At 40.4% G+C, this 27,062-nt stretch overlaps 1 protein-coding gene across 4 annotated transcripts in view; it reads right to left on the bottom strand.

Moving 5' to 3' along the window:
• Positions 1-27,062, bottom strand: part of inpp4b (inositol polyphosphate-4-phosphatase type II B) — a 187,222-nt gene that overhangs the window by 124,885 nt on the left and 35,275 nt on the right. For all 4 annotated transcript variants that reach the window (XM_087841711.1, XM_087841710.1, XM_087841712.1 and 1 more), the window contains one exon: positions 25,337-25,453. In XM_087841711.1, coding sequence (XP_087697837.1) covers positions 25,337-25,453 — 117 coding nt within the window. The remainder of the gene's footprint in view (positions 1-25,336; positions 25,454-27,062) is intronic.

Below are 27,062 nucleotides of genomic sequence, written 5' to 3'. Positions count from 1 at the left end.
TGAGTTACTCAGCTCTATTGATGCTTTTGAAGTGTGAATTTTCACACGAGAAATGCTTTTAAATGGCAACTGTTTAATATCTTGAAGGCATGAAAAACAAGTGTAGGTTCTATTACAATCAGGTCTATCTTATTTAAGCCTTTATTTAATGCATTTTGATGTAATGGCCTCAAACGATGCGGTTGATACAGTTATTACATGATTTTTAATGGTCTGGTCGGTATAGGAATATTACAGCAGGCTCCTTTCTGTGTACTTCTTGTTTTGTTACTTACGCTAGTCCTAAGGCGTTGCGTGCATGCTCTAAGAAGTGTTCAGCAGACTTATCTGGATTAAATATTGCTGATTTGTTCTTTGATAGAAAACACTTTTATGTGTTCTTCTAGTGTTTTTTCTCACAATTACGTGCCTTATTAATAATTTTTACTATTTATGACTGCTTTATGAATAACTTCTGAAAATCTGTCAAAGGCATCAAATGCACCTACTGTAACACAAGCCTGCCTTGTTGTGCAAACATGAAAATGAAACAGGAGAGATGAATGCCTTCTGGGTTTGGCTTTGATAAAAGAAAGCAAAACTTTAATCCTTGTTAACTATAGTTGTATAGATTATTGAGTGGAAAATTGTGGAAGTGGGCTCTTAATTGGCATAGCTTTCCATGACTTCACTCCTGTGCTACCATAATTCACTGATAATTCTTATCTATCTCCAGAGTCAGATGATTGTAAATTGCTATTATAGCACAGGCTTAAGGAAAGTCAATTCTTAAACAAAATCATTTAGTGTACTACAAGCACACATTACCACGCATGGTGATTAAGAACTGAATCAATATCTTAATATCTGAGCATTATTAAAATTGAAGTTTTAGCCATACAGCTATGTCAGTACTAAATGCATTTGTTAGTTTAATTAGCCAAATGTTTGAGGGGCACAGATCACTGTGCTGAAATGGGCTGCAATGACAAACAAACTCAATCATTATCTCAGCCTATTATGCAGGCTTTGATAGTGTGGCACAGAATATCAAGTCTCCATATTTTAGAAGACTGGAGCTTCCCCAGTGAATGATTTTACCACTCTCACATGTGCTCTTTGTGCTGGTTCTATATTTGCAGTATACCAGAACAGAACACATGTGAGAGTTACTTTTCGATCAGATTCCTGTGTTCTACCAGTGACGTTTCAACAAAAATCACACGTTACATCTCAACACTGTCACCTGAAGAAGTGAGAAGTAAAGCTTTCTGTCAGAACATGTATTTCCAGAATAATACACATGTTTAATATAATGACAGCAATTCTCATAAGCATTTAAAATGACATACTTCCTGCTTTTCTTAAACCTAAAGAATCCAGCAAGGCATTATTGCACTTTGACGAGCACTCAAAGGAAGCTCGTCTTTTCAACCTGAGAGGTAAATACTCACAAGTCGGCTGCTGCGAGACAGTGGTTTCCTCCAAGGGAAGCTCCTTTTAGCATTCTGTCTCCTGCGGTTTCTGTAATACACGGCGATCTATAGAGCCTTGTATGATAAATACTACACAGCAGCGGACAGCTTAATATCTCTCTTCCTCACAAAACAGTTTAAGCTTCCCGAGAGTCTGCGATTCTCCGTAACAAAAGCAACACACGCTCAACATTCATACCTGCTCGCACATTCTTCAACTTGTCAATGCTTGCCTCCAAACATGAATCCCTTCGTGATGCTCTAGCTCTAGCGTTTCACTTCTCTCTGCCTCTCTTTCTGCTCCTTCTTACTTCACTGGGTTCCTTTTAGTGTCCAGCCAAACTATCTGCTAACAGGTTTCCCAGAAGCAGTGTTTTGGTGCTAAGCCTGCATGTGTTTCTGTACTAAACTGCAAATGCTGATTCCCATGTACAGCTGTTTCACCGGTAAAAGCTCCAGGTTGAAGAAAAAAAAGAAAGAAACTGCATCATGCCCTTGGTACGCTGGAAGCATACCACCAGTGCTTTCCCCCCCACGCTCTTGGCTTTGCTTCATAAACTTTAATAGCTAACCCCACTGCAGACTAGGTGATAAAAATCAAGGCTCCCTTCACTCACAGTCTGTAAACATGACTTGGTAGTAGGTCTACAGACTGTACTGCCTCATCCAAATCCCCATCCTTGGACTTAAGTACTACATTGAAATTACAGCACATCACGCCAGTCTCTTTTTGATCGGGTTACTTTTTAATACACTGCTTTTGGCTCTGTGAGCAGAGGCAGATCCATGTGATCAAACGGTTACAGCATGCAAACGTTAAATATCAGCTGCTTATTGCAAAGCTCTTATCTGCTAAAGCTGGTGGGTAAGAACTTCCTCTATTCTGACTCTGCAGTTCAAGCTGAGGCCCACAAATATAGCACAAAAAAATTTACTTTCAGAAGGGACACGCTGTTATCTTTTTATCACACCCAAAACATCTTGCAATGCTACATATCACACTTGTCACTTTGCTGTTATCTTGGTGGAGGCATTAGTATGAAGCTTTCAGTACTCAATATCAAGAAAGCAGACAAACAATGACTGAATGCAGCCTATAATTTTGTGCACAATCCAGCATCCGCTTCCTTGCACTAATTTCGTTAGATCCCCGTAGTTAGAACACAGGGAATATCCTGCTTGCAATTTCTTGCCCTTACGTAACAGCAAGAAGCTGCTAGCTCACCCCGAGGCTACAGGCTGTGCCGGGTTCTCTCTCACATTGGCTTGCTTTTCTTTTTTTTTTTCTTGCACAATCACTCACATGCTCAGACACACAATAATGGTGCTATAATATGCTAGCTCATGCCTGAAGTGGTTGATAGCTCACTTCTTTAGAGAGCAGAGCTATAGGGGCTGTGAAAGTAAACAGCTCGGATCAAACCAACTCTTAGCTCCCTTTGAAGAGTGGGAGACAATTACAGAGATCAATGGTGCAGCCCAGAGGTGGTTAACAGCCTAGACAGGCAGAAAGACAGAGATTGATGCCTCATAAGATCTAGAGAGTCTACTCCTCAATGACTTCACTATGCAGCCGAATCCGGGGTTCAGCGCATCCTCACTGTACATACATGTTTGAATAGTGAGGTTTACCCCGAGGCTACAGCATGCACTCTGTACCTGGGAGCGTTCATCCCTTAGTGAGTGTGATTCAAGCACAACTCAATGGATTAAACCGAAATGTGTTGCTTGTTCGAACAGCTGTGTGGGTGGAAGGTTTTGTGTGCAAAACTTTTTAGAATAGACCGGTGGATTTCAAATTAGTCTCCACGTTCACGGGATGCACGCAAAAATGATTATTTTCCCTCATAAGCATGGAGTTGTGATTCTGAGTAAAATGCAGCTGAAATATATAAATTAAAAGGTTTATTTATTCGAATAATTAATCATTAAGGAAGATATGTTTGACTGTAAACCAAAGAAGTAAATTTCCTTTGACCAGATACCACTAAATGTAACATTTTACATTGTACAAAGTTACACAGAGAACTCACATGCAATCAAATGACTCAAAGTGTTTAGCAAAGCGTGTGATCTACTGTATGTGCCAATGTGCGGCTGTGCACGCAAGTGTGAAAGTTGCATATTGCACCTAAAAAACTTTGACTGTAATGACTGTATTTCACACTGAATTTAAAGCACCCATTGACATGGTAACAACAGGCTCAAGCAAAAAAAACCAAAAACTTGCACTAACAAGTGTCAAGTGTCTGTTTGTGTGTCTCAGCGAGGGGGTGAAAGAGGGGATCCGCTCTAGCTGAGTAGGAGTTTCAGAAGAAGCTTTCCCGGCGCTTCTTTTCCGGTGGGATAACGTAAAAATGAGTCGACACGCAAGCCACAGATGACTCGCTCCACCTTGCCTTAGTAAACAACGAGCTGCAGAAAAAGAGTGGGAGAAGTGCCGCTAGCTATTTTTGTTTCTCAGCACACTAAAGTCACATTAGTTGCCTAAATGACATATTTGCCAGCTGATGTGGAACAATACCACAAAAAACAAAAAAACCCTTTTGAACTAAATATGTGAAAGCACAATTTGTCCATGGTGGCTCTGAGATGAATAGATTCAGAAAGTGCTTTTATTGTTGTGCACACTCATGAATAGCGCATTAAGTTCTTTAAAAAGAAAAAAGAGAGAGAGAGTGAGAGAGGAAGGGAGCGATAAGATCAAAACAAATATGTTTGTATTTCCTGGGGGGAGGGGGGGGGGAAGCTTTTTTAATGTCTCCCCACCCTCTTTTGGTGTGCGGCGGGGAAGCAGCGTCGGCTTATTTCTGATTATCATATAATTCCATCGGTGCAAACGGAGCAAAACAGCAAAGCGGGGACAAGAGCCGCCCTGCCCCGCACTCATTTACTCTTCAGTCCTCTAGGGTGAGGGAAGGTGGAGAAAAGCAAAATGCCATCAACAAATTTTAAAGGCAAGCTGCTGTACGAGAAACTGTATACTTTACACACCGCAGTGCTTGGACTGGTGGGGAAACTTAAAACGCTGCAGCATCACAGAATCCATCTCAATTGAGCTTGGTTTTAATTGCACCCACCCAGCTTGAGTACACAGTATGTTGACACCCACACACGAGATTACAAAGACTGCTTGGCCAGAGGCTTGCTCACGCAGTGTACACAACTCTGGCCTGGCTGGCAAGCTCATCAGTGGCTCAGTTAGCCGTGGAAAATAGCAGCCTTTACACACACACAGACACACACGCACACACTCGCACACACAGGCTACAAGCATCAGCACTTTCCACCAGTGTCTCTCTTAAAGGAAACCATTACGCTGCAGGAACCCACGGGAAGGCAGGCAGGAGGGGATTTTCTCGAGAATAAAAAAGAAGCTAAATTACAATAAGCTACTTTTCTTAAAGAAGAAGAAGAAGAAGAAGAAAAAAATACAGCCAGCCAAGCATCTAATTCACCTGTGACCCAGTAATTTATTTGGCTGATAATCTGCTATTGCAGGTGACACTAACAATCACCAATAAAATGAGTAGAAAGAGGATACGGTGTGGGGTGGGGGTGGGGGCGGATTTACAAGGCATGGGCTGATTGTGAGGGAGATATTTGATTAAATTCTCAAATGAATAATGCATTATGAAATTGATCCAGACAAATCCCACCTTGAGGAGATTGGAGTAGGATTATTCAGGGGAAGGTTTGGGAGAGGTTATGACAACGAGGAGGTTTCGTGGAAGGGTGCATTTCAGAATCAAGTGATTATTTTGGGCTTGATAAGGCAATTTGTCACGGCCCATTTATCCAAATTCCACCCGCGTGCAGGAAGGATGTACTATGAGGCGCATATATAGTAGTAATATTGTATATAGCACATGTCCACATTATCTCAACATCTGAAAGAGTTAAGAGAGTTATGGGTAAACAGTTTATTTCCACCTTCCTTATTTATTTTATACAGCTGCTTTCATTCTAACACAAATTTACGTGAAGCCTATTCCCCGGAAACTAGAAAATGGCAGGTTGTGTGAATATGATCTCTATATAAGTTATGTACCTTTTTCAGTTTTTATGCTGAGAGCTAAATCAGAAGTACATGGAGAATGGAGAAGGAAGGTGATTTAAGTGAGTTTGAATGTGGCATGGTTGTTGGTGCCAGATGGACTAGTCTGAGTACTTCACAGACTGCTAATTTAGTGGGATTTTTCCACACTTTCCCATCTCTAGGTTTTGCAGAGAACTGTCTGAAAAAGAGAAAATATCCAGGGAGGGGCAGTTCTCAAAAATGCCTTACTGACGTCAGAGGAGAATGGCCCGATGGCTTCGAGTCGAGACCACACCAGGTGGCACTCCTTACAGCTAAGAACAGCAAAATGAGGTTAAAATTCACCAAAATTGGTCAAGATCCATCCTGCCTTGTATCAACACTTGTCCATCTCTTTATTACTACAATCTCAAACCATGTCAAACTAGCTTCTTGAACACAACAGTGAATTCACTGTATTCAAATGGTCTCCAGTCAACAGATCTTAATCCAGGAGCTGTGCATCATGGATATGCAGCTGACAAATGCAGCAACTGTGTGATGCTGTCATTTCAATATGGATCAAAATGTTTAAAGGACCTTGTTGAATCTATGCTACAGAAAACTAAAGCAGTTCTGAAAGTCCAATACAGTACTAGTTGGACCTTCCTACCTAATAAAGTATTTAGTAGCAGTATAGGCATATACAAAACATTTTTAAATGTCAAGTACTGTAAGTAGTTTACCAGGTTCACGAAAAGTACAGTAAAGTTCTAAACTTAAACCAGTGTTTGATGTGACCACAATTTCTCTGCTAAACAGTATAAATTCTCCTGGGTGTGCTTCTTAAGGTGGACTGCTTGAACGGTAGAACGTTCCAGAGTTATTCTTTAGGTTTAGGCTGTCTCACTTGTGTCTGTCTCTTAAAGTAATCCCATGACTCCATGATCTTTTAGATTAGGCTTTAGAATTAGGCCACCCCATCTGTTGCAGGACTAATTCTTCTTGTCACTGAAGATAGTACTGTATGACTCTGGCAGCTCAGACACCCTAATGGCACTGTTTAAGAGGGGTTGGGGGGGTGGGGGGTGTCTTATACATCTAAAATGACTAAAACATTTAAATCTGCTGCATTTGAAGGGCATTAAATACCAATAAATTTTGTCTCCAGTAAGTTTTTACCTTGAAAAGAAGGGGCGTCTCTTTGTGGCAACAGCACCAGACATCTGCTCAGCAGTTTTTAAAAGTAATTAGCTTCCCTGCTTAGATTTAGTTGGTTGCTTTTAATGAGCGTGCACTATTCCAACAACAGTTTTCACGAATGACTGCATGCACCCCAACAATAAAACCCCGAGTACACTTAATTTCCAACAATTGTAAATATTCATTGGCATGCTCAGTCACTTTATTGAAGTGTATATCAACACAGTGGGGGGAACGATGTGGGAAAACAAAGTAATTATCTCGTGGCTTTCTAAATATAGTAAGCTAAACAGGAGCTTGAAGTATTGTGAGACAATAAAAATGATATGATCAGTGTGAGAAGGCACTTCAGAGGCTCAGGCTTTGGAAAGAGCTTCAAACGTTTTTTAACACGTCTCTCCGCTGTGACAGGTTTTGCTACACACAGCATGTCTGTAGAGCTTTGCAGATGTCATGTGAGACATGTGTAGCATTAACCTAACATGGCAGAGCGAGTACTCTGATGTCAATAAAAATGACTTGGTCTTTTAACTTTATGAGTTTTTTCTTCTTTTTTTTTTTTTGGATCAGGGACAATTTATCCCTCACTGTTGGCAATCGCAAAGCTGCTATGCTTTTACATACGGTGGCCCTGAGAGGCCAAACGGACTGCAACTTCAGAAAACACTTGCAAAAAGAAAAATGCTGCAAAAAGAAAAACGCTGCACTGCAACTTTAAGAAAAACGCTGTAAAAAGAAAAAGGCTGCAAAAGGAAAAACGCCGCACTGCAACTTCAAGAAAAACGCTGCACTGCAACTTCAGAAAACACCTGCAAAAAGAAAAACGCTGCAAAAAGAAAAACGCTGCAAAAGCACACAAAACACAACGGAAATAGGAGTTTTGTATAATTTATGGAGCATCCCCATAAGCAAGGCTCGTCTTGTCCCCCTCACACAGGAAAATTAGTTTCCATGCAACTGGCCAGTAATAAAGACTCAACGGTTAAAATAAGTATTCAACAAACCTAAAAAAAAATTTTTAAGTAAATATATTTTTAAAGGTGCAATTGACATTAAATTCTCACCATATCTAATTAACAACCCATCCAATCCATACATGCGAAGAAATGAAATCATAGATGTCCATAAATTAAGTTATGTGTAATAATGAAGAATGACACAGGGAAGTATTGAACACAACAGAAAGGGAGGTGCAACAAGGTGTAGAAAGTCATGACAGCACCTGAAATCTATCAGTAATTAGAAAGCAATCCTGCCACTTTATTTATTTATAGGTCGTGTCCGAATTCATGGGCTGCATCCTGCTGAGGACGCATTTTTAGGCCGATTACGTCACAGCGACGCGACGAAGGCTGTCCAAATTTGTAGACTCCTCCGAATGCAGCTGACAAATGCATCCTTCTTTTCCCCAAATTTGAAGGATGGGTCGAATGTGTCCTTCGTGGCCCACCATGTCCCAGAATTCATAGCGTGGCCCAGCCAAACTCCAGTTTCTGGAAATGGCGGCCGCTACTAAGTTTTAAAATTACTCTTATTAATCTTTCTGGGTCACAAAATAAACTTTTAACATATTTTCAGGCGAGAATGTGGGTTTTTAAACTTCAAATATCTGCTCGGTTTATCAAGATATCGCATATTTGCAAAAGTGCTTTGACGTTTTCGGAGACGTCTGTTATCCACCAGCTCAATAGCTAGCCGAGAGCTCGAGGGTCACTAGAGCTGCCGAGAACGACACAACTCCTGGCACATCATTTTCAGATCACCGCGGACTTTCTCTACTCAGGTTAAACTTAATATATAAGTCACTTAGATAACCTAAAAATGTTATTGTCTGTCTTTTTTCAGTGTTTTATTTGTTCGTGTGTAAATCGGTTTGGCTGAGATTAAAGTTATTAGATTAGATTAGATAAAATAAAACTTTAATAATCCCCTGGGTGGGTTCCTCCTTGGTTTTCACACAGCTGAATAAACGTCAAACAGAAAACTGATTAAACAGAAGTGTGAGATGGTTGAGAATTTACGCCAGTGTCCTGTTATATTTTAGATAGCAAGGATCAGACGGCTGAGTTTATTAAACTCCACTGAGACGCTAATCAGAAGGCTAGACCGTCCAATTTCACAGCTGTTTACTTCCGGCCTACCCGACCTTCTGAGGACCTAGCCCAAGTAGACAGCGAAGGCCGGGTCCTGAGGAGGATGAAGCCCATGAATTTGGACACCACCATAGACCTTTACAACCTTATTGTTGTAAAACATTCTGATGTCATTGGTTGCAGAAGAATTTCTAAACTACTGAAACTTCCTATGAGCACTGTTGGGGCCATAATCTGGATTTGGGAAGAATACAATTTCACCATAAACTGACCATAACCTGATACTCCACGGAAGATTTTAGACAGAGGAATGAAAAGACTTGTCACAGGAGTTGACCAAGAGCCAAGGACCACTTCTGTGGGGAGCTACAAAAAGGCCAGGAATCAGTACAATTGTTTCAAAGAAAACAATAAGTATGTTTGGGACTAGTTTATTTAAACAGGAGGCGTCTTTTAGCCATCATCACCAACAAAGGCTTACTTAGTAAGAATGAGCAATACTTTCCCCCCATGTTATTTCACATAATTTATGGACATTTATGGTTTGATTTCTTTGCATGTGTGGATTGGATGGGTTGTTAATGACATCTGGTGAGAATTCTGTATCAACAGAACCTGTAGAAATATATTTACTTTAAAATTGGTGATGTGTTCAATACTTATTTTACTCGCTTTAAACAGATCCTCCCATTTACTCTAATTCAGCTTAATTACTTAATCCTAAAGCGTTTCAATTTCTGAGTAATTTCAATAATAATAATAATGGATTGGATTTATATAGCGCTTTTCAAGGCACCCAAAGCGCTTTACAATGCCACTATTCATTCACTCTCGCATTCACACACTGGTGGAGGCAAGCTACGGTTGTAGCCACAGCTGCCCTGGGGCAGACTGACAGAAGCGAGGCTGCCATATCGCGCCATCGGCCCCTCTAGCCAACACCAGTAGGCAGTAGGGTAAAGTGTCTTGCCCAAGGACACAACGACCAGGACAGAGAGCCCAGGGATCGAGCCGGCGACCTTCCGGTTACAGATACGCTTCCCAACCCCCTGAGCCACAGTCGCCCAGCCAATGTAAAAGCTTTACTGATTGTCACATAGTACAAGGGAAGTCTGGTTTCTCTCTTCTTTTTTTTATTTCCTTTTTGCTTGTAATGGAGTATGAAAAGTAGAGAACTGATGGAAGTAATTGGAACAGTGCTGAAAACTAAATCAAAGGATCAGCAATCAAGTGTAAAATAAGTCAGGCTGTCAGTGCACCGAAACTTTAACTTAAAGTCAGTGAAATAAAGGAGAATTTATGAAAGAGGATTTCTGAAGACACAGTGATGCCTGATGGGTGTCGGGCGGATTAAAAACAGCACTTCCCAGGGTTGAGAGGCAACTGAAATTCCACAGAAGTATAAATGCGCCATTTATTAAAAGCACTCTTTCTAGCCTTTCTGGGTAGTATGTGAAATTAAACGTACATAAATGAGCATAATTCATGACCAGTTGGAATGGGCAGAATATAAGACTAAAGTGAAACGCCTGTATATCACATTGCCTTCCCTGGCAAAAGAGAGGGTGTTACTACACATCAGAGATCTATGCTAAAAGCTGAGACTATCTCATACACGGCCACGAGCCATGTACAATCTTCTGATCTTTTTTTTTTCTAGTTGGTGTGTAGGTCAGGTTAACTTCCCTGTCTACCAAGGCTGTTAATCCCAGTGGACGAAGACACTAAGATGCAAACCCCAATCAGAGCTTTGGGGGATGTCAGGGGAGATTTGTAGATACCGTATGCTTTCCCTATCATCCCTGGCTATCCCTGTCATAAAAGCACAAAAAACATATCAAAAACTGTTATTTACATCAGACTTACAGCATTATTGTAAGATATACATTTGCTACAAAAGCAATGTAAAAAGGACCTCAGCTGAATCACTAATGTAGAGTCATTTGCCTTTTGTAGCTTTTCCAATTAATGTCTAGTCAACATTAATTATACCACCTAATACTGAGTTGGCTGTGGTTTTTGTCTTCTAGCTAAAATCAGTTAAATTTGGACCAATGTGATCATCTCATCATGCTGCAATAATCTGCTGGGTGCTGCCAATCACGTGGACGTTACTTTGACATGTGCCAGTCATCTAAACATTGTCATAGGCAGGCACTCTGGCAGCAGCCTTCACCGGCAGAACAAATCACCGCACCACAACACAACTGCCCAAGAACAGCTGAAATTCCATCTAAATTCACAGATTGGAATATGATTGTGTATATGAAGGAAGTGCTGGAAAAACCCACAAGACCCAAAAGAATCCAGTGCCAGTGTCCTCGTGCTTTTTCCTCATATTTGATAGAAACCTGCCAATTTCAAATATACATTCAATCTGGGCTACTGAAGACTAGACAGAATTTACTTTTATGCACAATTTAATTAACAAGTTTAACCTGAAGCTATCTTTGACTCACTTCGTTTGTATGATTACTGTAAAGCCCCTTCTACACTCAACAGAACATGACACAAGTTACCTAATGTAGAGATATTGCTTCACCAGGTCTACTTGGATGGAATTTCAGCTTTTTATTTTTCAGTCATCTGAAGATAGACATGCTCCTATTTTTATCAATAGAGCTTTCTATCCAGGCATTAACGCTGCCTGGGTAGAAAGCCATATGACTCATGCTTAGGTCATGCTAAACACCTGAAATTGTGTCCTTGGGCATATTTTTCTTCTTCAAGTGTGTTTTAGTGCTTTTTACTTGTATAACTGTAGTGACTGCGAATTATGATATGTATGCTTTACTATTATACCTCATAGGTAGGCAGAGATAATGCACCGAAGCTGCTGCAGCTCCTCTGCTGGCATGCTGGCATGCTAATCACACTACACCTGCAGACCAGTGTTGCCAACTCCTCAGTAAGGAAAATCGCTATTGGTTGTCCTAAAAGTCGCTAGAAGTCGCTAAATGACGTCATCACCTAATTTGCATAATTGGTCATGCTAATGTAATTGTAACCTACGCTGCTGGAGAGAGAAATAACATCGTGGACGAGACATAAAGAGAGCAAAAAACGTCCTAAATGCATTTAGAATTTATTTAGAACTACAAATTAAATTTCTTTTAGCAATTATTATTTTTGTAATGTCTTTCACGTCTTTTTTTAGCGACTTTTTTTCTAAAAAAAATCGCTAGGGGGTCTGAAAACTCGCTAAATATAGCGACAAAGTCGCTAAGTTGGCAACACTGCTGCAGACAATTCCAAGGAAGGTCTGTTCTTTGAGCCTGCAAGAGATTTCACTGTGGTGCTCTAGCAAAACTCTCTTAATGCCAACTGAAACTTAGTGGTGAACGGGATAATAACATTAGAAAACACTGCTATGCAGACGATACCTTGTTATATTAAATGTATTAAATCATATAAAGCAAATTAATCAGGTAAACTACAGGCATATTTTAAAGACATAACATGTAATTTTCTACTTCAAAATCCAGATAAAAGTCTGATTAAAAGCACCAGGTAATAATCCTAAACTGGTCTCAGCTGTCAGTTTTTTTTTAGGTACTTTCTAAAAAAAAAACTAGGATATTACATAAATGCAGTCAATTTATCATGTTTGTACTTTGCAGGCTTCAGGTTAGAAAATGGAAAATTAAAAGCACAGAATTGCCTTTAGTGATACGGTCAATAAACAACGGTAAAATGAAAAGTAAATACATCCGTCTTGTAAAAGTAAGAATTCAAACATCAGTATTACAAATAGGGCTGCCACAATTAGTCGACTAGTCACGATTACGTCGACTATCAAAATCGTCGACGACTAATTTAATAGTCAACACGTCATTTGAAGATTTGTAAGATCCCAAAAGACGCAGGAATAAGTAGTAGTATTTAAGAGTGTAATAACGGACTGAAACAGAAGATGGTAGCACTGCATGTACAAGGATGCCAGCTGCCGTTAAACCCCGAAGAAGAAGAAGCAGTGTCCCAGAATTCGTAGCGCGGCCCATCGCGGCCCTGCTCATTTTCCAACAATGGTGGCAGCTAGTTAGTTTTAATATTACTCTTATTACTCTTTCTGGGTCACAAAATAAACTTTTAGCATATTTTGAGGCGAGAATGTAGCTGCGTAAACCTCAAATATCTGCTCAGTTTATCAAGACACCACAAATTTTCAAAAGCGCTCAGAGCCGGTGTCCTCTGGTGTCCTGTTATATTTTAGATAGCAAGGAGCAGACGGCTGAGTTTATTAAACGCCGCCAAAACAATCTGCAAATTTCATTAAAATTAATAAACTATCATCTTGTCTTGATTTTTTTAGTTAGCACATACTTGAACCACTTAAAGCTGTAAGCTAATGATAGTTATATAAGAGCAAATGCTGCTGGTGCAATAAGCTGTACGTTTTACGTCCAATGGATGCATGATCTGATTAGCTGACTAATCGCAAAAATAATCGGTGACTAGTCGACTATCAAAATAATCATTTGTGGCAGCCATAATTACAAGAAATAATATCATTGCTAGTATAATAATATTACTCTAAAAATACAAAGTCAGTGAGATAATCTTACAGAAAAAAGAATCATGTGAGAAAAGAAAGTTTTCATGGGACTCTCTGCAGTCCTGTGCTGCTACCATAGGAATTAGTAAGTAGCAGCCAGTTGCCGCTAATCAAACAAACTTGATTGATTGATCATCAATTAGCATGAGCACATCTATAAAAGCAGAGGTTTGAGCAGTTTGCTGCTCTGAAGCATTCAGGTGAATATTAATATAAAACCACAATCTTTCCAAGAGTGGACGGCCCAGCAAATACATCCCAAGGTCAGACTGTGCAATGCTCAGAGAAATTGCAAAAAACTAAAAAGCTAAATGTAAGACTCTACAGGCATATTAAGGCATATTAAATCCCCATGACAGTATGGATTATTTGGAAGAGTTACCAAAAGAAAGTCTATTTTTTCTGTAAAGAACATGACAGCAAAGGTTAGAATTGTAAAATTGTATCTGAGATTTCTGGAGCAATGTCCTTTGGACACAAAAGACCATGTTAGATAATTTCTTTGCAATGCCTCTAAGCAAAAAATGCTGTAGCCAGAGTGCTAGCATTTAGGTAAGCAAGCTCACATTTCTGGCATTTTATATTCTTTACATTGGCTCATAATAGATTTTAGGATTTCATTTTAAAATTCTCATATGTAATTTTTTTTTATTTGCATAAAGACCACTCGTCTGGACTATTTAGCACCTCATACCAACTGTGAAGCACGGTGGTGGAGGGGTGATGACTTAGGCCACAAGACTTGCATAAGCTAATGCCCACAAACCTCAATGAACTGATTCCTTCACGATAAAGACCGATAAAGTCATACAGAAAACATACTGCAGTTATTGCTGATAAAAATAACTCTACAAGCTAATGAAACATGGTGTGAATTAAGTTTTTCAGAGAACTGCACACAGTTCTGTGAAATTTTCTTTTCCACTTTTCTGCAGAAAAAAAGGGAACATACCTAATTTAATTTAATAAGGGAGGCAAAACAGTTGTGTTTTATTATAGCTGTGACATTTTAATATTCTGCACTAGCACAGCACTAATTAGACATTTGCATGACATTCATTCATTACAGGGCTTAGACCTCGTGATAAAATTTGGTAGCGTCTTCATAAAAAAAGAGTCGGGCAGTAGCTTCACGTTTTGTGCACAGCAAGACTCCCAGCAAACAAGTCAGGAAGAAAGCAAGAGCTCTGTAGTTTAACTCATTTTAGTATGGCAGACTTGAACAGCAGTACTTTTCTGCACTTGTGACATTGTGTGACATTGCCACAATGATGGTGAGGGAAGCAAAGTGGCCATCAGACAAGAGACAGTCCTTATCTGAGGACTGTTACTCTCGTAGGTTATCACTGCTGAGCTGTCCACCCAATCACTACCAAGACCTTTCTTGGATATCTCTGAGATTGGTTCTTGTAAAAGCATGTGTGTGTGCACACGCGTGTGTGTCCCCTCTAGCTCTCTCACTCTTTCTGCAGTTTCCCTGTCTACTTCCACCCCATCCCCCCTTCTGGCAGTAAACACTTGCACTTACAGAAAATTCCCACCACATTGACACTCATCCAGCTAAAGCAAGTGGTGGTGCCAAAAATATGTCAAGTTGCCGTCTTTTACACATCATGATTATTGACAGGGCAGGATTAACTGTGGCTGGGATTCTCCATACTTCAGCAGTTCATAATTGGAGTGACAATTCACCATGGAACAGTAGCTGTTCAAACTGCCTCCTGAGATGTGGTTAATATCTGCCAGTCAAACATTCCTCAAATCAGGTATACGAGAATAACACAATCTGCAAGGATCACTACACTGAAAAACAATATGGCATGGAGTCAATGAAAACACACATTTGTAATGGCATTTTTTGTCAAATTTGGTATCCTTAGAGTTTACCAAAGACTCAAAAACATTTATTTCAGGCTTAGCAGTATCCCACAAGGGCTTGTCTGAAAACTGTGGAGAGCTGGGAAAACACACAGTGGAAATATGTGTGCTCAGGGCAAATAACAGAGTTTTATGTTTACCGGATAATTCAACCCAGCTTAACAACTTGAAATGAGGAATATTAATCTTGCAAAGTCATATTGACCATGAAATAACTAGTGTACCGTGTGTGGTCATCACGCCAATAGGTAAAGTTCTCAGAAAAAACTTTGAGAACGCTGTGACCTGTACCTTTTATAGCTACATAATTTATATATATTCCTGTACATCTATAGGCACAAAGAGGATCAAATGTTTGCCTGTTCAAAATTAACAAACTCAACAAAAAATGCCAACAAAGTCACAAATTTTTTCATGTGACTGCAATAAAACAATAATAAACACTTTACAACTTTTGATGCCAGCTGCTGCAGTTATGGTTTACGAAATAAAAACAAGTGGTATCACCTCCAAATGCTGGCAGATACACTATAGCTCCTTACTTTGTATAGTTAAGCAGAGTCTGCTCTCTTGGATTAGGGACAAAAACAGATTTTATGTAGTCGACCACAGTGGATTTTTAATTAGATAAGATGTTTTTGAGGTGCAGACTTCCAGCTTTACAAAAGAAATTGAATTAGCTGTTTAGGAATTTACACCTCTGAAAATGGGAGACTAATTATTTGGACAAACAAAGATAATTTTAAATATAAGCATTTTTTCATAACTGGATGAAAATCCTTTGCAGTCAATGGATGCACTGTGGAGGCCACCTTCTCCCCTCCATGGTCCAGTTCTGATGCTGAGCATTGGTGCTTTGGTGGTGTCAACATGTGCACACTCACTGGTTTGTTTGCAGCTCCATATGCAACAAACTGTGATGCAATGTGTATTCTGATATCATCAGACCCAGCTTTAACATTTTTCTGCAATCAAAGCTACAGTAATTTGTTTGTTGGATCAACATGGATCTGCCTTGGTTCCCCATCAATGAGCCTGGCCCCCCGTGACCCTGTTGCTGGTTCACCACTCTTCCTTCCTTGGACCACTTTTGAAAAACACTGACCACTACAGACTGGGAACACCCCACAAAACTACAGCTTTTGTGGGTTCTCTTCTAGCACAACAACTCTGAGGACAAAATGTTCTCTTGCTTCCTAATATATCCCCACCCACTAACAGACGCCATGATGAAGAGATCATCAGTGTTATTCCCTTCATCCGTCAGTGGCCATAGTGTAGTCTCTCTCTCTATATATATATATATATAAACCCTATATGAAAAGGTTTAAGGCAGTATGACTTTTATTCTTGAATTGAGATAGCTATCTAGTATAATCGCAAGAGTACTAGCAGCTTCTAGTATGAAAAAAAGACACGTGTTTAAGGGTTTGAACTCTGTCATTTTTAAATTGTGCAGAACGTGAACCGAGACTCCTCTAATTCGATTTCAGCAACAAAAAACACATTTCACAAAACATTTTGAAGGTGTTTCCCCCCTCAGGGAAATGTTGGGAAATCACTGGGACTTTGGGACTCCTCTCATATAACCTCTATCCAATTTCCTTAGTAAGAATGTGTGTGTGTGTGTGTGTGTGTGTGTGTGTGTGTGTGTGTGTGTGGGGTAAACGGACCCGCAGTCTGAGATAAAGCTGTGATTGGTTCTTTCTCCATAGGCCTCCAAATCAAACATCTTGCTCTATACTTTAAGTGCATATGGTGTGAGTGTGCATGTGAGTGTTCATCTGGCTCTTTCTGGCGGCCAGAGGAAGAAATGGGAATTATAGCAGCACAGTAAAAAAAAAACCCTCTCCTTGTTTTTTATTGGATTGAATACATTTTATGGCTGCTTTATGGAAATGACCAGGCATGCTCCATTTCCTGTTTTACTCAAATGAAGCCTTTGTTTGTCGCACCATGGTTCACATCACAAAAACCGATCAAAATTCCTCACCATGGTCAGTTACAGGAATGCAAACTGAAAACATGCATTACACATCCATTCCAGACTGCAGAGAGCCAAGGCAGGATAAATGAGGCTGTGATTAGACAGAAGAGCTCTTCCAGACGCAGCTGTCCTATCCTTTTATAGCACAAGAACACTTGGTAATAGGTTTGCACTGACAGCAAACACAGGTTTGTCATTAGCAGTCTGTCTTTGAGCCTCTTCACCGAGGTAAGTGAGCACAAATGTGATGCACCCAATACACACAAATAATCTCATTTACTTCATTCATATTCTTTGAACTTTCTTCATCCTGCTTCTCTCAGATGAGCCTTGCTCAGGTTTTTATTGAACTTTGAAAATGGTACTGAGATTTAACCCAAGAGCCCAAAACTCTTCATCTGACCACATCTTTCATTTCAATCTCCATCACCAGTGAAACCTGCATATATAGTATCGTGCAAATGTCTTTAATCACCCCTCATGTGTTTATCTTTATTTTTCTATGAAAACAGGTAATACAAAATACAACATTTAAGGCAAAGACAACACCTTTGTTCTTTAACACAGACTGAACGGGCAACTTTTCTGCTAATTTCTCTAAGCAGTCTCCAGGAACAGTTCAGCAGGCCTCTTGTAGATCATTCAAAGCTCTTCTTTGGGTGTTGGCTGCCTTTTGATCTGTTTTTTACTAAGGTGATCTCACACTGCTTCAATAATGTTGAGGTCCAGGCTCTGGGGAGGTCAATCCATGTACAAGTGTCATTCTATCCATGTGTGCTTTTAACACATTGTAGTGTATTTTTATTTGCAGTACCTTTGGGATCATTGCTTAAAAATGAAGCTGTTACCAATCAGATGCTATGATTTTGAATTCCATCAATTCTGACAAGAAACCCAACACCTTTGGCTGAAAAGCCTCAAACATGACAGAGCCTCCACTGTGTTTTACAGATGTCTCCAGACACATACTGAGATTAATTTGAACCAAACATTTCAAATTTGGATTCATCACTTCATAACACCTGTTGTCAGTGATTTTCAGTGGCGTTCTTGTGTAATGTGGCATACCTCAGCTTTTTCTCCCTCTTTCCCTTTCCTAAAGAATAGCTCGTTGACAGCCATCCTTCCACTGACACCATTTCTGATAAGTCTTCACTTAACAGTAGATGGATCAACTGAAGGGCCAGATGCACGTATCATGTCCAGTGTCAGGTCGTTGCTGGAACTTTTTCCTATTTTTTTAAGACATGACTTTCAGATACTGCAGATAGTTCTTTGGGCCTGCAGATCTTTTTTCCTCCACTTTCCAGATTTTTTTGTTTTTTAACGGACACACCATGACAAGATACATTTTCAGCAATGGGATTCACTTTGCTGGTGCCGGAATATCATTTTGCACCTCAAAATGTGTTATCTTTGGGATGTTTTTTTAATATTTTGATTCAACTCAAAGATCAAAATTACCGTATTTCGCGGACTACAAAGCGCACCTGAATATTAGCCGCACAAGCTAAAATCAGGGGAAAATCCTGTTTTGTACATACATTAGCCGCACCTGACTAAAAGCCGCAGGTGTTTCAATGTTGACTTATCATATGTAAGAGAATATGCACAAAGGGAACTGTCAGGAAAGAGATGGCTGTTTGGAGACACACCCCTTCTATTAATATTTTTAAAAACAAGTTATGGGTACATATTTGCATAACTTTTTAGGTATATGCACAAGTAGCGGTAATTACAAGTACCAAACATGTACTGTGCTTCATAAATGAGTAACAAATGTAGTACATAACAATAACCTACAGCACACCAGAAAAATAGATTCGGACTACCTTTTAGGCTCAGGTGCAGTGACACGGCTTTAACAAGAAGAAAAGTCAGTCATTCACCACCATCTTCCTGCACACTAAAACCACCAAAGTCCTCTTCTCCAGTGTCGGATACGAACAGGCTCAGGATGGCTACGTCATCCACTCTCAGCTTCTTTCCTTCGTTGTCACTTTCAAAACCAAACAAATCCTCGTTGTCAGTGTCAGAGTCGAACACCCTCTGAAGGGCCATGGCGGTGTCTCCATGCAGCAGTCCAGCCCTTCGAAATCCGTTGGTGATCATGGATGTTTTCACACTTTTCCACGCTGTCAGATTCCACCGGTGGAGTTGAGCATAACTTGCTTTTCGCAAGTTTATCGCCGCTCATCATCCACGCCTCCCGCTGAACGCGCTACTTTGAAGTTTGTTTTTCGCGCTACTTGTACGGCACTATGTTGCCTGGCGGATGGACATGTGACCAACATACCACTCTTGAACCCCGATACTGTGTGTCTGATCACATGCCCTTCTGCCAGGCAACATAGTGCCGTACAACAGCGGAACAAACAAAACAAATTGTCTTACGATATGACAAAAATCATGGACAATCCATAGAAAAGCCGCACCTGACTAAAAGCCGCAGGGTTCAAAGCTTGTGCAAGTAGCGGCTTATAGCCCGACAATTACGGTAGTTAAACTGGTTCTTTGCTATTTGTTTATTATGTGTAGACAAAACACTGGTTCATCTGTTGAGTGAGTGTACTTTTTTATGCTTAAATGAAAATGGTCAGGGATAAGGACTGGACATTCAAATTCCCTGGAGAACTATTGCTCAAGATCCCTTTAAAAAAAATTACAAGAAAGATTCAGGCTCAGGTTATTTTATTTGCATCCGCATCATTGACTAATCTATCCTACATGGACCTTTTCAATACAGAGACAAGCATAACACAAAATACTGGTAAGGGAATAATCATAGAGAATTCACACAGCATTATGTAGGATAGCAAAACTATCCTTTGTTTATCTGAGTCATGGTGGCTGGAATAAAGCTTTTGCTTTTATACCTTTTTTAAAAAAAAAACAACGTTGTTCTGCACTTCAGGATCAAAAACCTGAACCCAGAAAATCTCACTCCTTGGAAGCAAAATATAAAGGAATAAGTGGTGAATCAAGACCTTTGCACACTACTGTAAATATGCTTGAAACTAAGCAGGAAGAAAATAAATACTCTGCTGCTCTGTATTCAGAATGCAATTATCATTTTGTGCCTTGTACCATGACAGCAGTGGTGTTTTTTCTTATCTCTCATTTAAACAACATAAAAGAAAAGAAACAACACGGTAGTTCTATTCATAATATGTTTAATATTTAGCTGAGCAAATAATAAAATCACTTTTGCTGGAGTTCTCCTTGTAAAGCACAACTTTTTTTTTTCCAATCACAAAGCATATTTCTTCATTCAGTGATGAGAATGTGAGATGAAAGGGAGAATTTATTCCACCTGGGAGCCATTCAAAGCGAAGTTGCACTCAAGACGTCAGTGACAAAGAAAGGGCTAGCCTGTCATTCTTTGACAACTAGGCTCAAGGGTGGGATCATTTACACCTGGGTGATATCAGATCCACTTTTACTCCATCTCACACCTCCACTCCCTCACTTATCATTTTCTCATCCCTGTGTGCATTCTCAAATATTCATGACCACGAAGCCAGTGTCATCTTACAATATCTAAATGAGAAGCCCAAGGCGCAGGTAAAACCATCCTACTATGAAATTCTTAGGTCTTCTACGAATGTTAAAGCAGTCATCTATAAACCTCGCTCCATCAGTTTCCTTCCGCCATCTTCACCATTTCCACCCTCCTTTATTTCCACTTCAAAACTCTTATGGTAGCTGCGGTAATAGGTGACATGCCATATAACACAAAACTGCAGATGTGCTACATTACTGCTGCATCTATTCTGTTTTGTTTTTTTTTTTTTGGGGGGGGGGGGGGGGGGGGGGGTTTGGGGGGGGGGGGGGGGGGGGGTGTTGTGTTCCACTGCAGTGAATCAGCTGGTGGCACAACATCTGCTAACAAAGCTGAAAGTGATATGTAAAACTTTTGACAGCCGATTTGTAAAAAACACACACACAAACACAGCAAATTACCCCAGTGCTCGCTCTCGCAAAGGGGCAAAAAAAAAAAAAAAAGCAACATTAAATGACCGAACCTTGACTGAGCGATTCTCGATCTGCCACTTAAGCAACTAGGGGCTGACGCATTGTGCCAGCTCATGTTCAGGGTCACGCCTGTGTCAACTAAAGCCTCTCTAATGAGACCCAGACAAGCGCGCTGTGCCCAGCCGAGCGGAGCCGGAAATGTAAGCGCAAAGGGTTTGGTGCAAGGAAAAAAAGAAAAGGAAGATCTATTGCAGGGGCACTATGCAAGGCATTGTTTTAATGGTCACATATTTTTTTTAAAGCAGTCTGCGTAAGGTATAAGGGCTCTGCTGTGTGTGTGTGTGTTTATTTAGTGGAATGAGATGAGTGAAGCATATAAAAATATGCTAAATAGGATCTGTCTATAAGGCTGTTTTTAAGCATAAAGCTTTAAAAGCAAAGCTTGAGTGAAATGTCGTGTGCTTTATCAGTGATACTTTTGACAGTCTGACAGGAGCTATTGAGAAATATCACTCACAGAGACAGAGTGAAGGACAGACCAGAAGACAGACACTAAAAATCCCTAAATACTGAAGCACTTAATAAAATCAAATATTTTGTCCACAGCTTGTGCATCAAAGAACCCTTGACTGACACCTACCATGAACAATATCTTTTTTCTCCAAGGCTTTCTTAAAATAATATATAAAGGCAGTAAATATTTTACCAACATCAGTAATGTATCTTAATATAGTAGTCATTACAATGTCTATCTTTTAAGATATTTCTTAAAACTCCCAACGGTAACACAAGCATAAAAACTACCCACAGGAAGTTCCTGCGACAGGCAAATGGCTCTGCTGACAGATCCACTAGCTAATGCCATTACACAGAAATCCAAGTAAATGGTGTGACACATTTAGGTTAAAGTTAAACTTTCAGTTTAAACTGATTAAAACTCTTTGATTATTTTATATCACGGGGCAAGAGACAGTAAGATGCAGCAGAGCATGCTTTAACCTTCATATACGGGTCTTTTAGCCTGAAATTTAATGATGCAGAACACACAAAAATTCAAATATGCACACTTATGTGCATATTAATTATACTGTTATCCATGTGCTACAATTTCATCTGCACACTGAAGCTGTCCTGGGTTAACTTTGACCTGTTACAATTGATTTCAGACCCATCAAATCAAGCTTTTATGGGAACTTTAAACTGTTAAACTGCACATTTCATGTCTGCGTGTGTGTTTTCAAGTGGCAGCGGTGACGCGGGATCTTGACAACATCACAAGAACTGTCTGTGTTTCCCCCAACAGATGCTCAGGTTCCTGCAGAGTGTTGCTCTTTGAAGAACCATGGAGTAATCCTAAAGCAGTGAAATGGTAAAACAGCGTAGGTGTGATCATATATAGCGCCAAAAGGGAACAGAGGTCGAAGTGTGCCTTGATGCAGACAAGAGACCTGCACCTGCAATGTACTTAAACAAAATTAAACAAATCAGAAGTTATTCTAATTTCTAGAGAAGCTATAAAGAGCTATTGTGAGCTAATTTAGGCTAACCTAAATGAGAGTTAACTGAGATTAAAATAGAGCATAAGAGGGATTATGGGGGACATAACTTCATAAAAGTACCTGATCTACCATTTCAGTGAGTGTGGGAAACGTGCAAGTCCGACGCGCAAGGTTTCTAACCAATGCTTTGAATCCACATACTAGTTTACAATAAGCATTTTTTTTTCATTCTTTTGAGGATTTTTTTTTAGCAGTGATTACAGTGTTTAACGGTTGTAATGGTCATACATGCTTTTGCATTAAATCCTAGAAGTTGCAAAATGTTCTTGCCAATAAATCATTAAATCATTGTTATGTTTTTAACTGTTATGTTTTTATGCCTTAGGTAAAACAGGACATGATATTATATGGTAGTAGAGGTTTTTGCTCCAAAAATGTGTTACCTAAAAAAAAACCTTTCCCTATTCTCTGAACAGAGGAGTAATTATTCATTTATTAATATCAGATAGGTTTTCTATATATTTTTTGGTTTTTGCAAGGAGGGACGTATTGATTTGGGGCTATTCTGAATGCCAGCATGACAGCTACTCTTGTTCCCCTGTCAATATTCTCGCCTCTGTATCGTAGAACATATAGAAAAAAAAGGGAAAACCCCTAGATCTGCAATAGACTGGTGACCTGTCCAATGTTGACTAGGACACCTGGGATAGGGTCCAGCTCCTCTGCACCCTTCATCGGATAAGAAAATAAATGGATGGACAAAGTGCGGTTAAACCCCGCACCTGTTTTCCCGACTGTTCCAGTTAAGGGTCGTGGGGGAGTTAGAGCTTATTGAAGTGAGAACTATCCATTGCAGTATTTTGTGGTTAACTGTCACTGCTTTTCTTAAACAAGCCAGCTTTATGTCCAATCAGCATTCACACATTACTCATAGTGTTGGCGCCACAGGGCTGTACTGTTGGTTTTTTTGGAGGACTGCATGCAAGCGCATTTGCATAGCCTCTGCATAGGTTGAATTCCTTCTCTCTGTGTAACCGGACTCCTACGCAAACTAACAGCAACGCAGGATCTTAAATCCCACGTTACAACCATTGAGGGAAAAATTAATTCAACTTTTGCAGGAGAATGCCAGGACAGCACTTCATGACCTGAGAGGTCGGGTCTTACAATGACCCAAAGCTAACAAATAAATCAATATTAAAACGAGTGAAACAAACAATAACTTGTTTTGGAACAGACCGCGTCAGAGTCCTGACCTTAAGCTGACTGAGATGCTTTGGCATGATCTGAAGAAGACTGTTCGATCACAAAAAAATAACAGAAATGTTAATCAGTTGACATTATTTCATGAGATGAAGAACAATCAAAATTCCTCCTCAACGTTATTCCAGTTTCATATGGGGCAGCTGTGGCTCTGGAGGAAGAGTGGGGTCACCCACTAATTGGACAGTTGGTGGTTCAACCTCCAGCTCCTCTAGTCTGTTAGTCAATATGTCCTTAGGCGAAATACTTAACAGATGTATTCATCAGTGTGTGAGAGTGAGTCTAACAGATTAAAAAAGTTCTGTTCGAGTGTGTGTATGAGTGAGCGAAGGTATTTTTAGTGTCAAGTGCTTTGAGTAGTGAATAAGTTAAGAAGAGGTCATTGTTTCTGACGGTACTAAACTCAAGGGTTTACATGGTTTTTCCATCCTACATTGCTCGTGATGACACAGAGCTTTAATAACACAAAAGTAGAGCTTTTAGAGATTTTGTTTATCTATAATTTTGTCTCGGTTGTTGGTTCCACGGGTTTGGCAACAAGAAGTGGAAGCCACAGGTGGAAAAACACATTTGTTGTTTCACGCCAAGTCAAGTAGCAGATCGTTAAAATAGGTCACTTCAAGTTAGCTACAGGCTGCGTGCAACCACAGTGTGTCTGCGCACCAGAGCAAACACAGCTCCGGTGCGCAGACACACTGGGACTGTAATTGCGCTACTGCTGGCCTTGTGCCAACACAAAATCAGAGGCCTTAATGTAATACATTTGCAAATACTAACCACTAACCACCGCTGTACTGAAGTCCTAACTCATCAAAAAAAAGCTCATGAATGTTTCATAGCAAGTTATGCCAAATTAAGATCTTGGCACGCAGGGTTGAGTGGGGTGGCTGATTGAGATCAAACGTCGGCGCACACTGAAAAGCCCGTTATAAAGTCTGTTTTAAACGTCTAAATCAGAGGGCCCGGCCCATTCAGGATTGTATGTCTGGCTCTCTTTTCCATTCCCACTGATGTGCCGATTGGTTTTCCCGTGGGATCAGTGACATGCACGGATGCTCACTGAAGGCTTCACAATCTTTTCCTTCAAAACTCGAGGCAAAAAGTTTTGGTCTGAGACTGATTGGAACAATACAGCCGTGATTCAGTCCTGTAAATCAGCACGCAACTCTTTGCACCTCTGAATAAGCAGGATAAATTTAAACATAATGAGATTCTGAAACCGGATTTCTTTTAATGATCATCCCCCTGTATAGTTTAAAGCTCGGTACAGCAAAACCTCCACTCGAGAGATGTGTTCAAAGCCAGTTGTGAGCAGGCTGTCATCGTTACAGCTCCCCGTTTCTCACCCACTGGATTTTTAGCATGCACATATGCGACGCACACACATGCAGAGCAAAAAGTGTTTACTCACTGATTCCTGGGTCTTGTCCTTTGCATCATACACGCTTAGCTTGACTAGCGTCTCTGGGCTAGCAGGATACTCTGAAGGGAAGGTCACCCCCGTCAGAAACAGTGGGTCTTTGTTCGCCTGGCAAGAGAGAAGGACAACACAGGAATATGGTGAGATATAGTTTGTGCTCGTGTGTGTACACACATGTGCGATATCCACATTTGCACTGCAACACAGATGTACGTGAAAAAGCAGGAAGCTGAAGAGGGGGGAAAAAAGGGTAAATGAGCCAGCAGCTGAGCTCAGTCTGCCCTCTTCCTCCTCCTGGCATTTCTCTCCATTCCTCTCGCCTCTCCTGGGCACAAAAAAAGCAGAAGATAGAGCTCTCCCTAGTGGGTCTACCTGGAGGTGTGGCATAAATACAGTCTGCCAACTGAGGCTTCAGATCAGGAGCAACAAATGTTGACAGGTAAGCTGGTGCAGTGGCAAGCAGGCAATAGGATTAAAGCAAACACAGCAGACAGTGTTGGGCTTTCAAACACCAGAAGGCAGCATGGCATTAGCCAATATTTGCTCACAACCTCCCTCAAATCGCAGGACCCAGTCACCACCTTTAACTTCTGTTGTGCTCGTTTGAGACTTTCCTTTCATTTCCACACCTGCTAACAAGGGTTCTGAGTGCTATTTGCTTTAACATCAAAACCTTTCTAGAAACAAGATGCGATGAAACGAGCCAAGCGGCAGACAAGCAGTGTCATGAAATAAGACGAGCCTACGTGCTGGGATCTGCAAGGTATGATTTATTCAACAACATTTTTGAAAAAGGGAAATTGGTGATATTTATCTGACAGCGTCATGGTGATACGCCTTTGCTTCCGTGATGTATCAAAACAAAGGAAATCATTGTTACATACAAAAAACAAAGGTTTTGTGTGCAAGACGATCAATAGGATGAGCTTTCAGTGTTTAATTCTCGACATTTTGTGATCGATTCAGCGATCCTTGCCTTGTCCATCCCTGCTCTTTCTTTGTCTTCCTGGAAATTTCTGGAACTCTGAGCTACATGTTACTGGCAGGGGGTAGCTGGCCCCACCAAAATGCTGCGGGTTTATTGTAATATTATAGCTGCCTTGCTTCGCTCCTCTTTGCTCTCTTCTCCTTCCTTCACGCCTATCAGTCTCAGCAGGGGGTGGGCGCCCTCCCTCGCTGAGCCTGGTTCAGCTGGAGGTATCTTCCTCTTAGTATCTTCCTCTTCACTTTTGCCTGTGACGGCTGATAGGGAATGGTTGAATCGTTGTTTTTCTTTGTCCTTTCCTTACAATATGAAATGTCTACTGCTGTGAATTTGTGCCATGAAAATAGAATGAAATTAAACTGCTGATCTGTCTAGGGTGTGCCCTGCCTCCGTCCTATGACAGCTGGGATAGGCTCCGGTCCTTTGTGACCTTAAAGTGGAATAAAATGGTGTCATGGTTCCTGAGTCTCGGACCCAGCGTTTAGAGCTTTCGTTGGCTTGTGGGGATTTATGTTCAGCTGCTTTATTGTTTCTTGTTTACTGTTTATAACATAATTTCATATTCCCCCAGGCTTTTCAGTCTCTTTAACTATGTTGGTGATAAGTCTTTTTGTATTTCTGCATCAAGTTCATACGTTTGAATCATTGTCCCTGCTTGTGTCTTTCACCTTGGCCTGTGTCATGTTGTCCCCCTCAGCGGTGTGTGTCCCCTTAGTTCCTGTACTTGTAGAC

The sequence above is a fragment of the Neolamprologus brichardi genome, chromosome 6 (genome assembly GCF_056152115.1).
Source record: "Neolamprologus brichardi isolate AB-2024 chromosome 6, ASM5615211v1, whole genome shotgun sequence".
NCBI classification, from domain to species: Eukaryota; Metazoa; Chordata; class Actinopteri; order Cichliformes; family Cichlidae; genus Neolamprologus; species Neolamprologus brichardi.
Note: the sequence above shows the minus strand (reverse complement) of the source record. Positions and strands in the feature narration are given on the sequence as shown.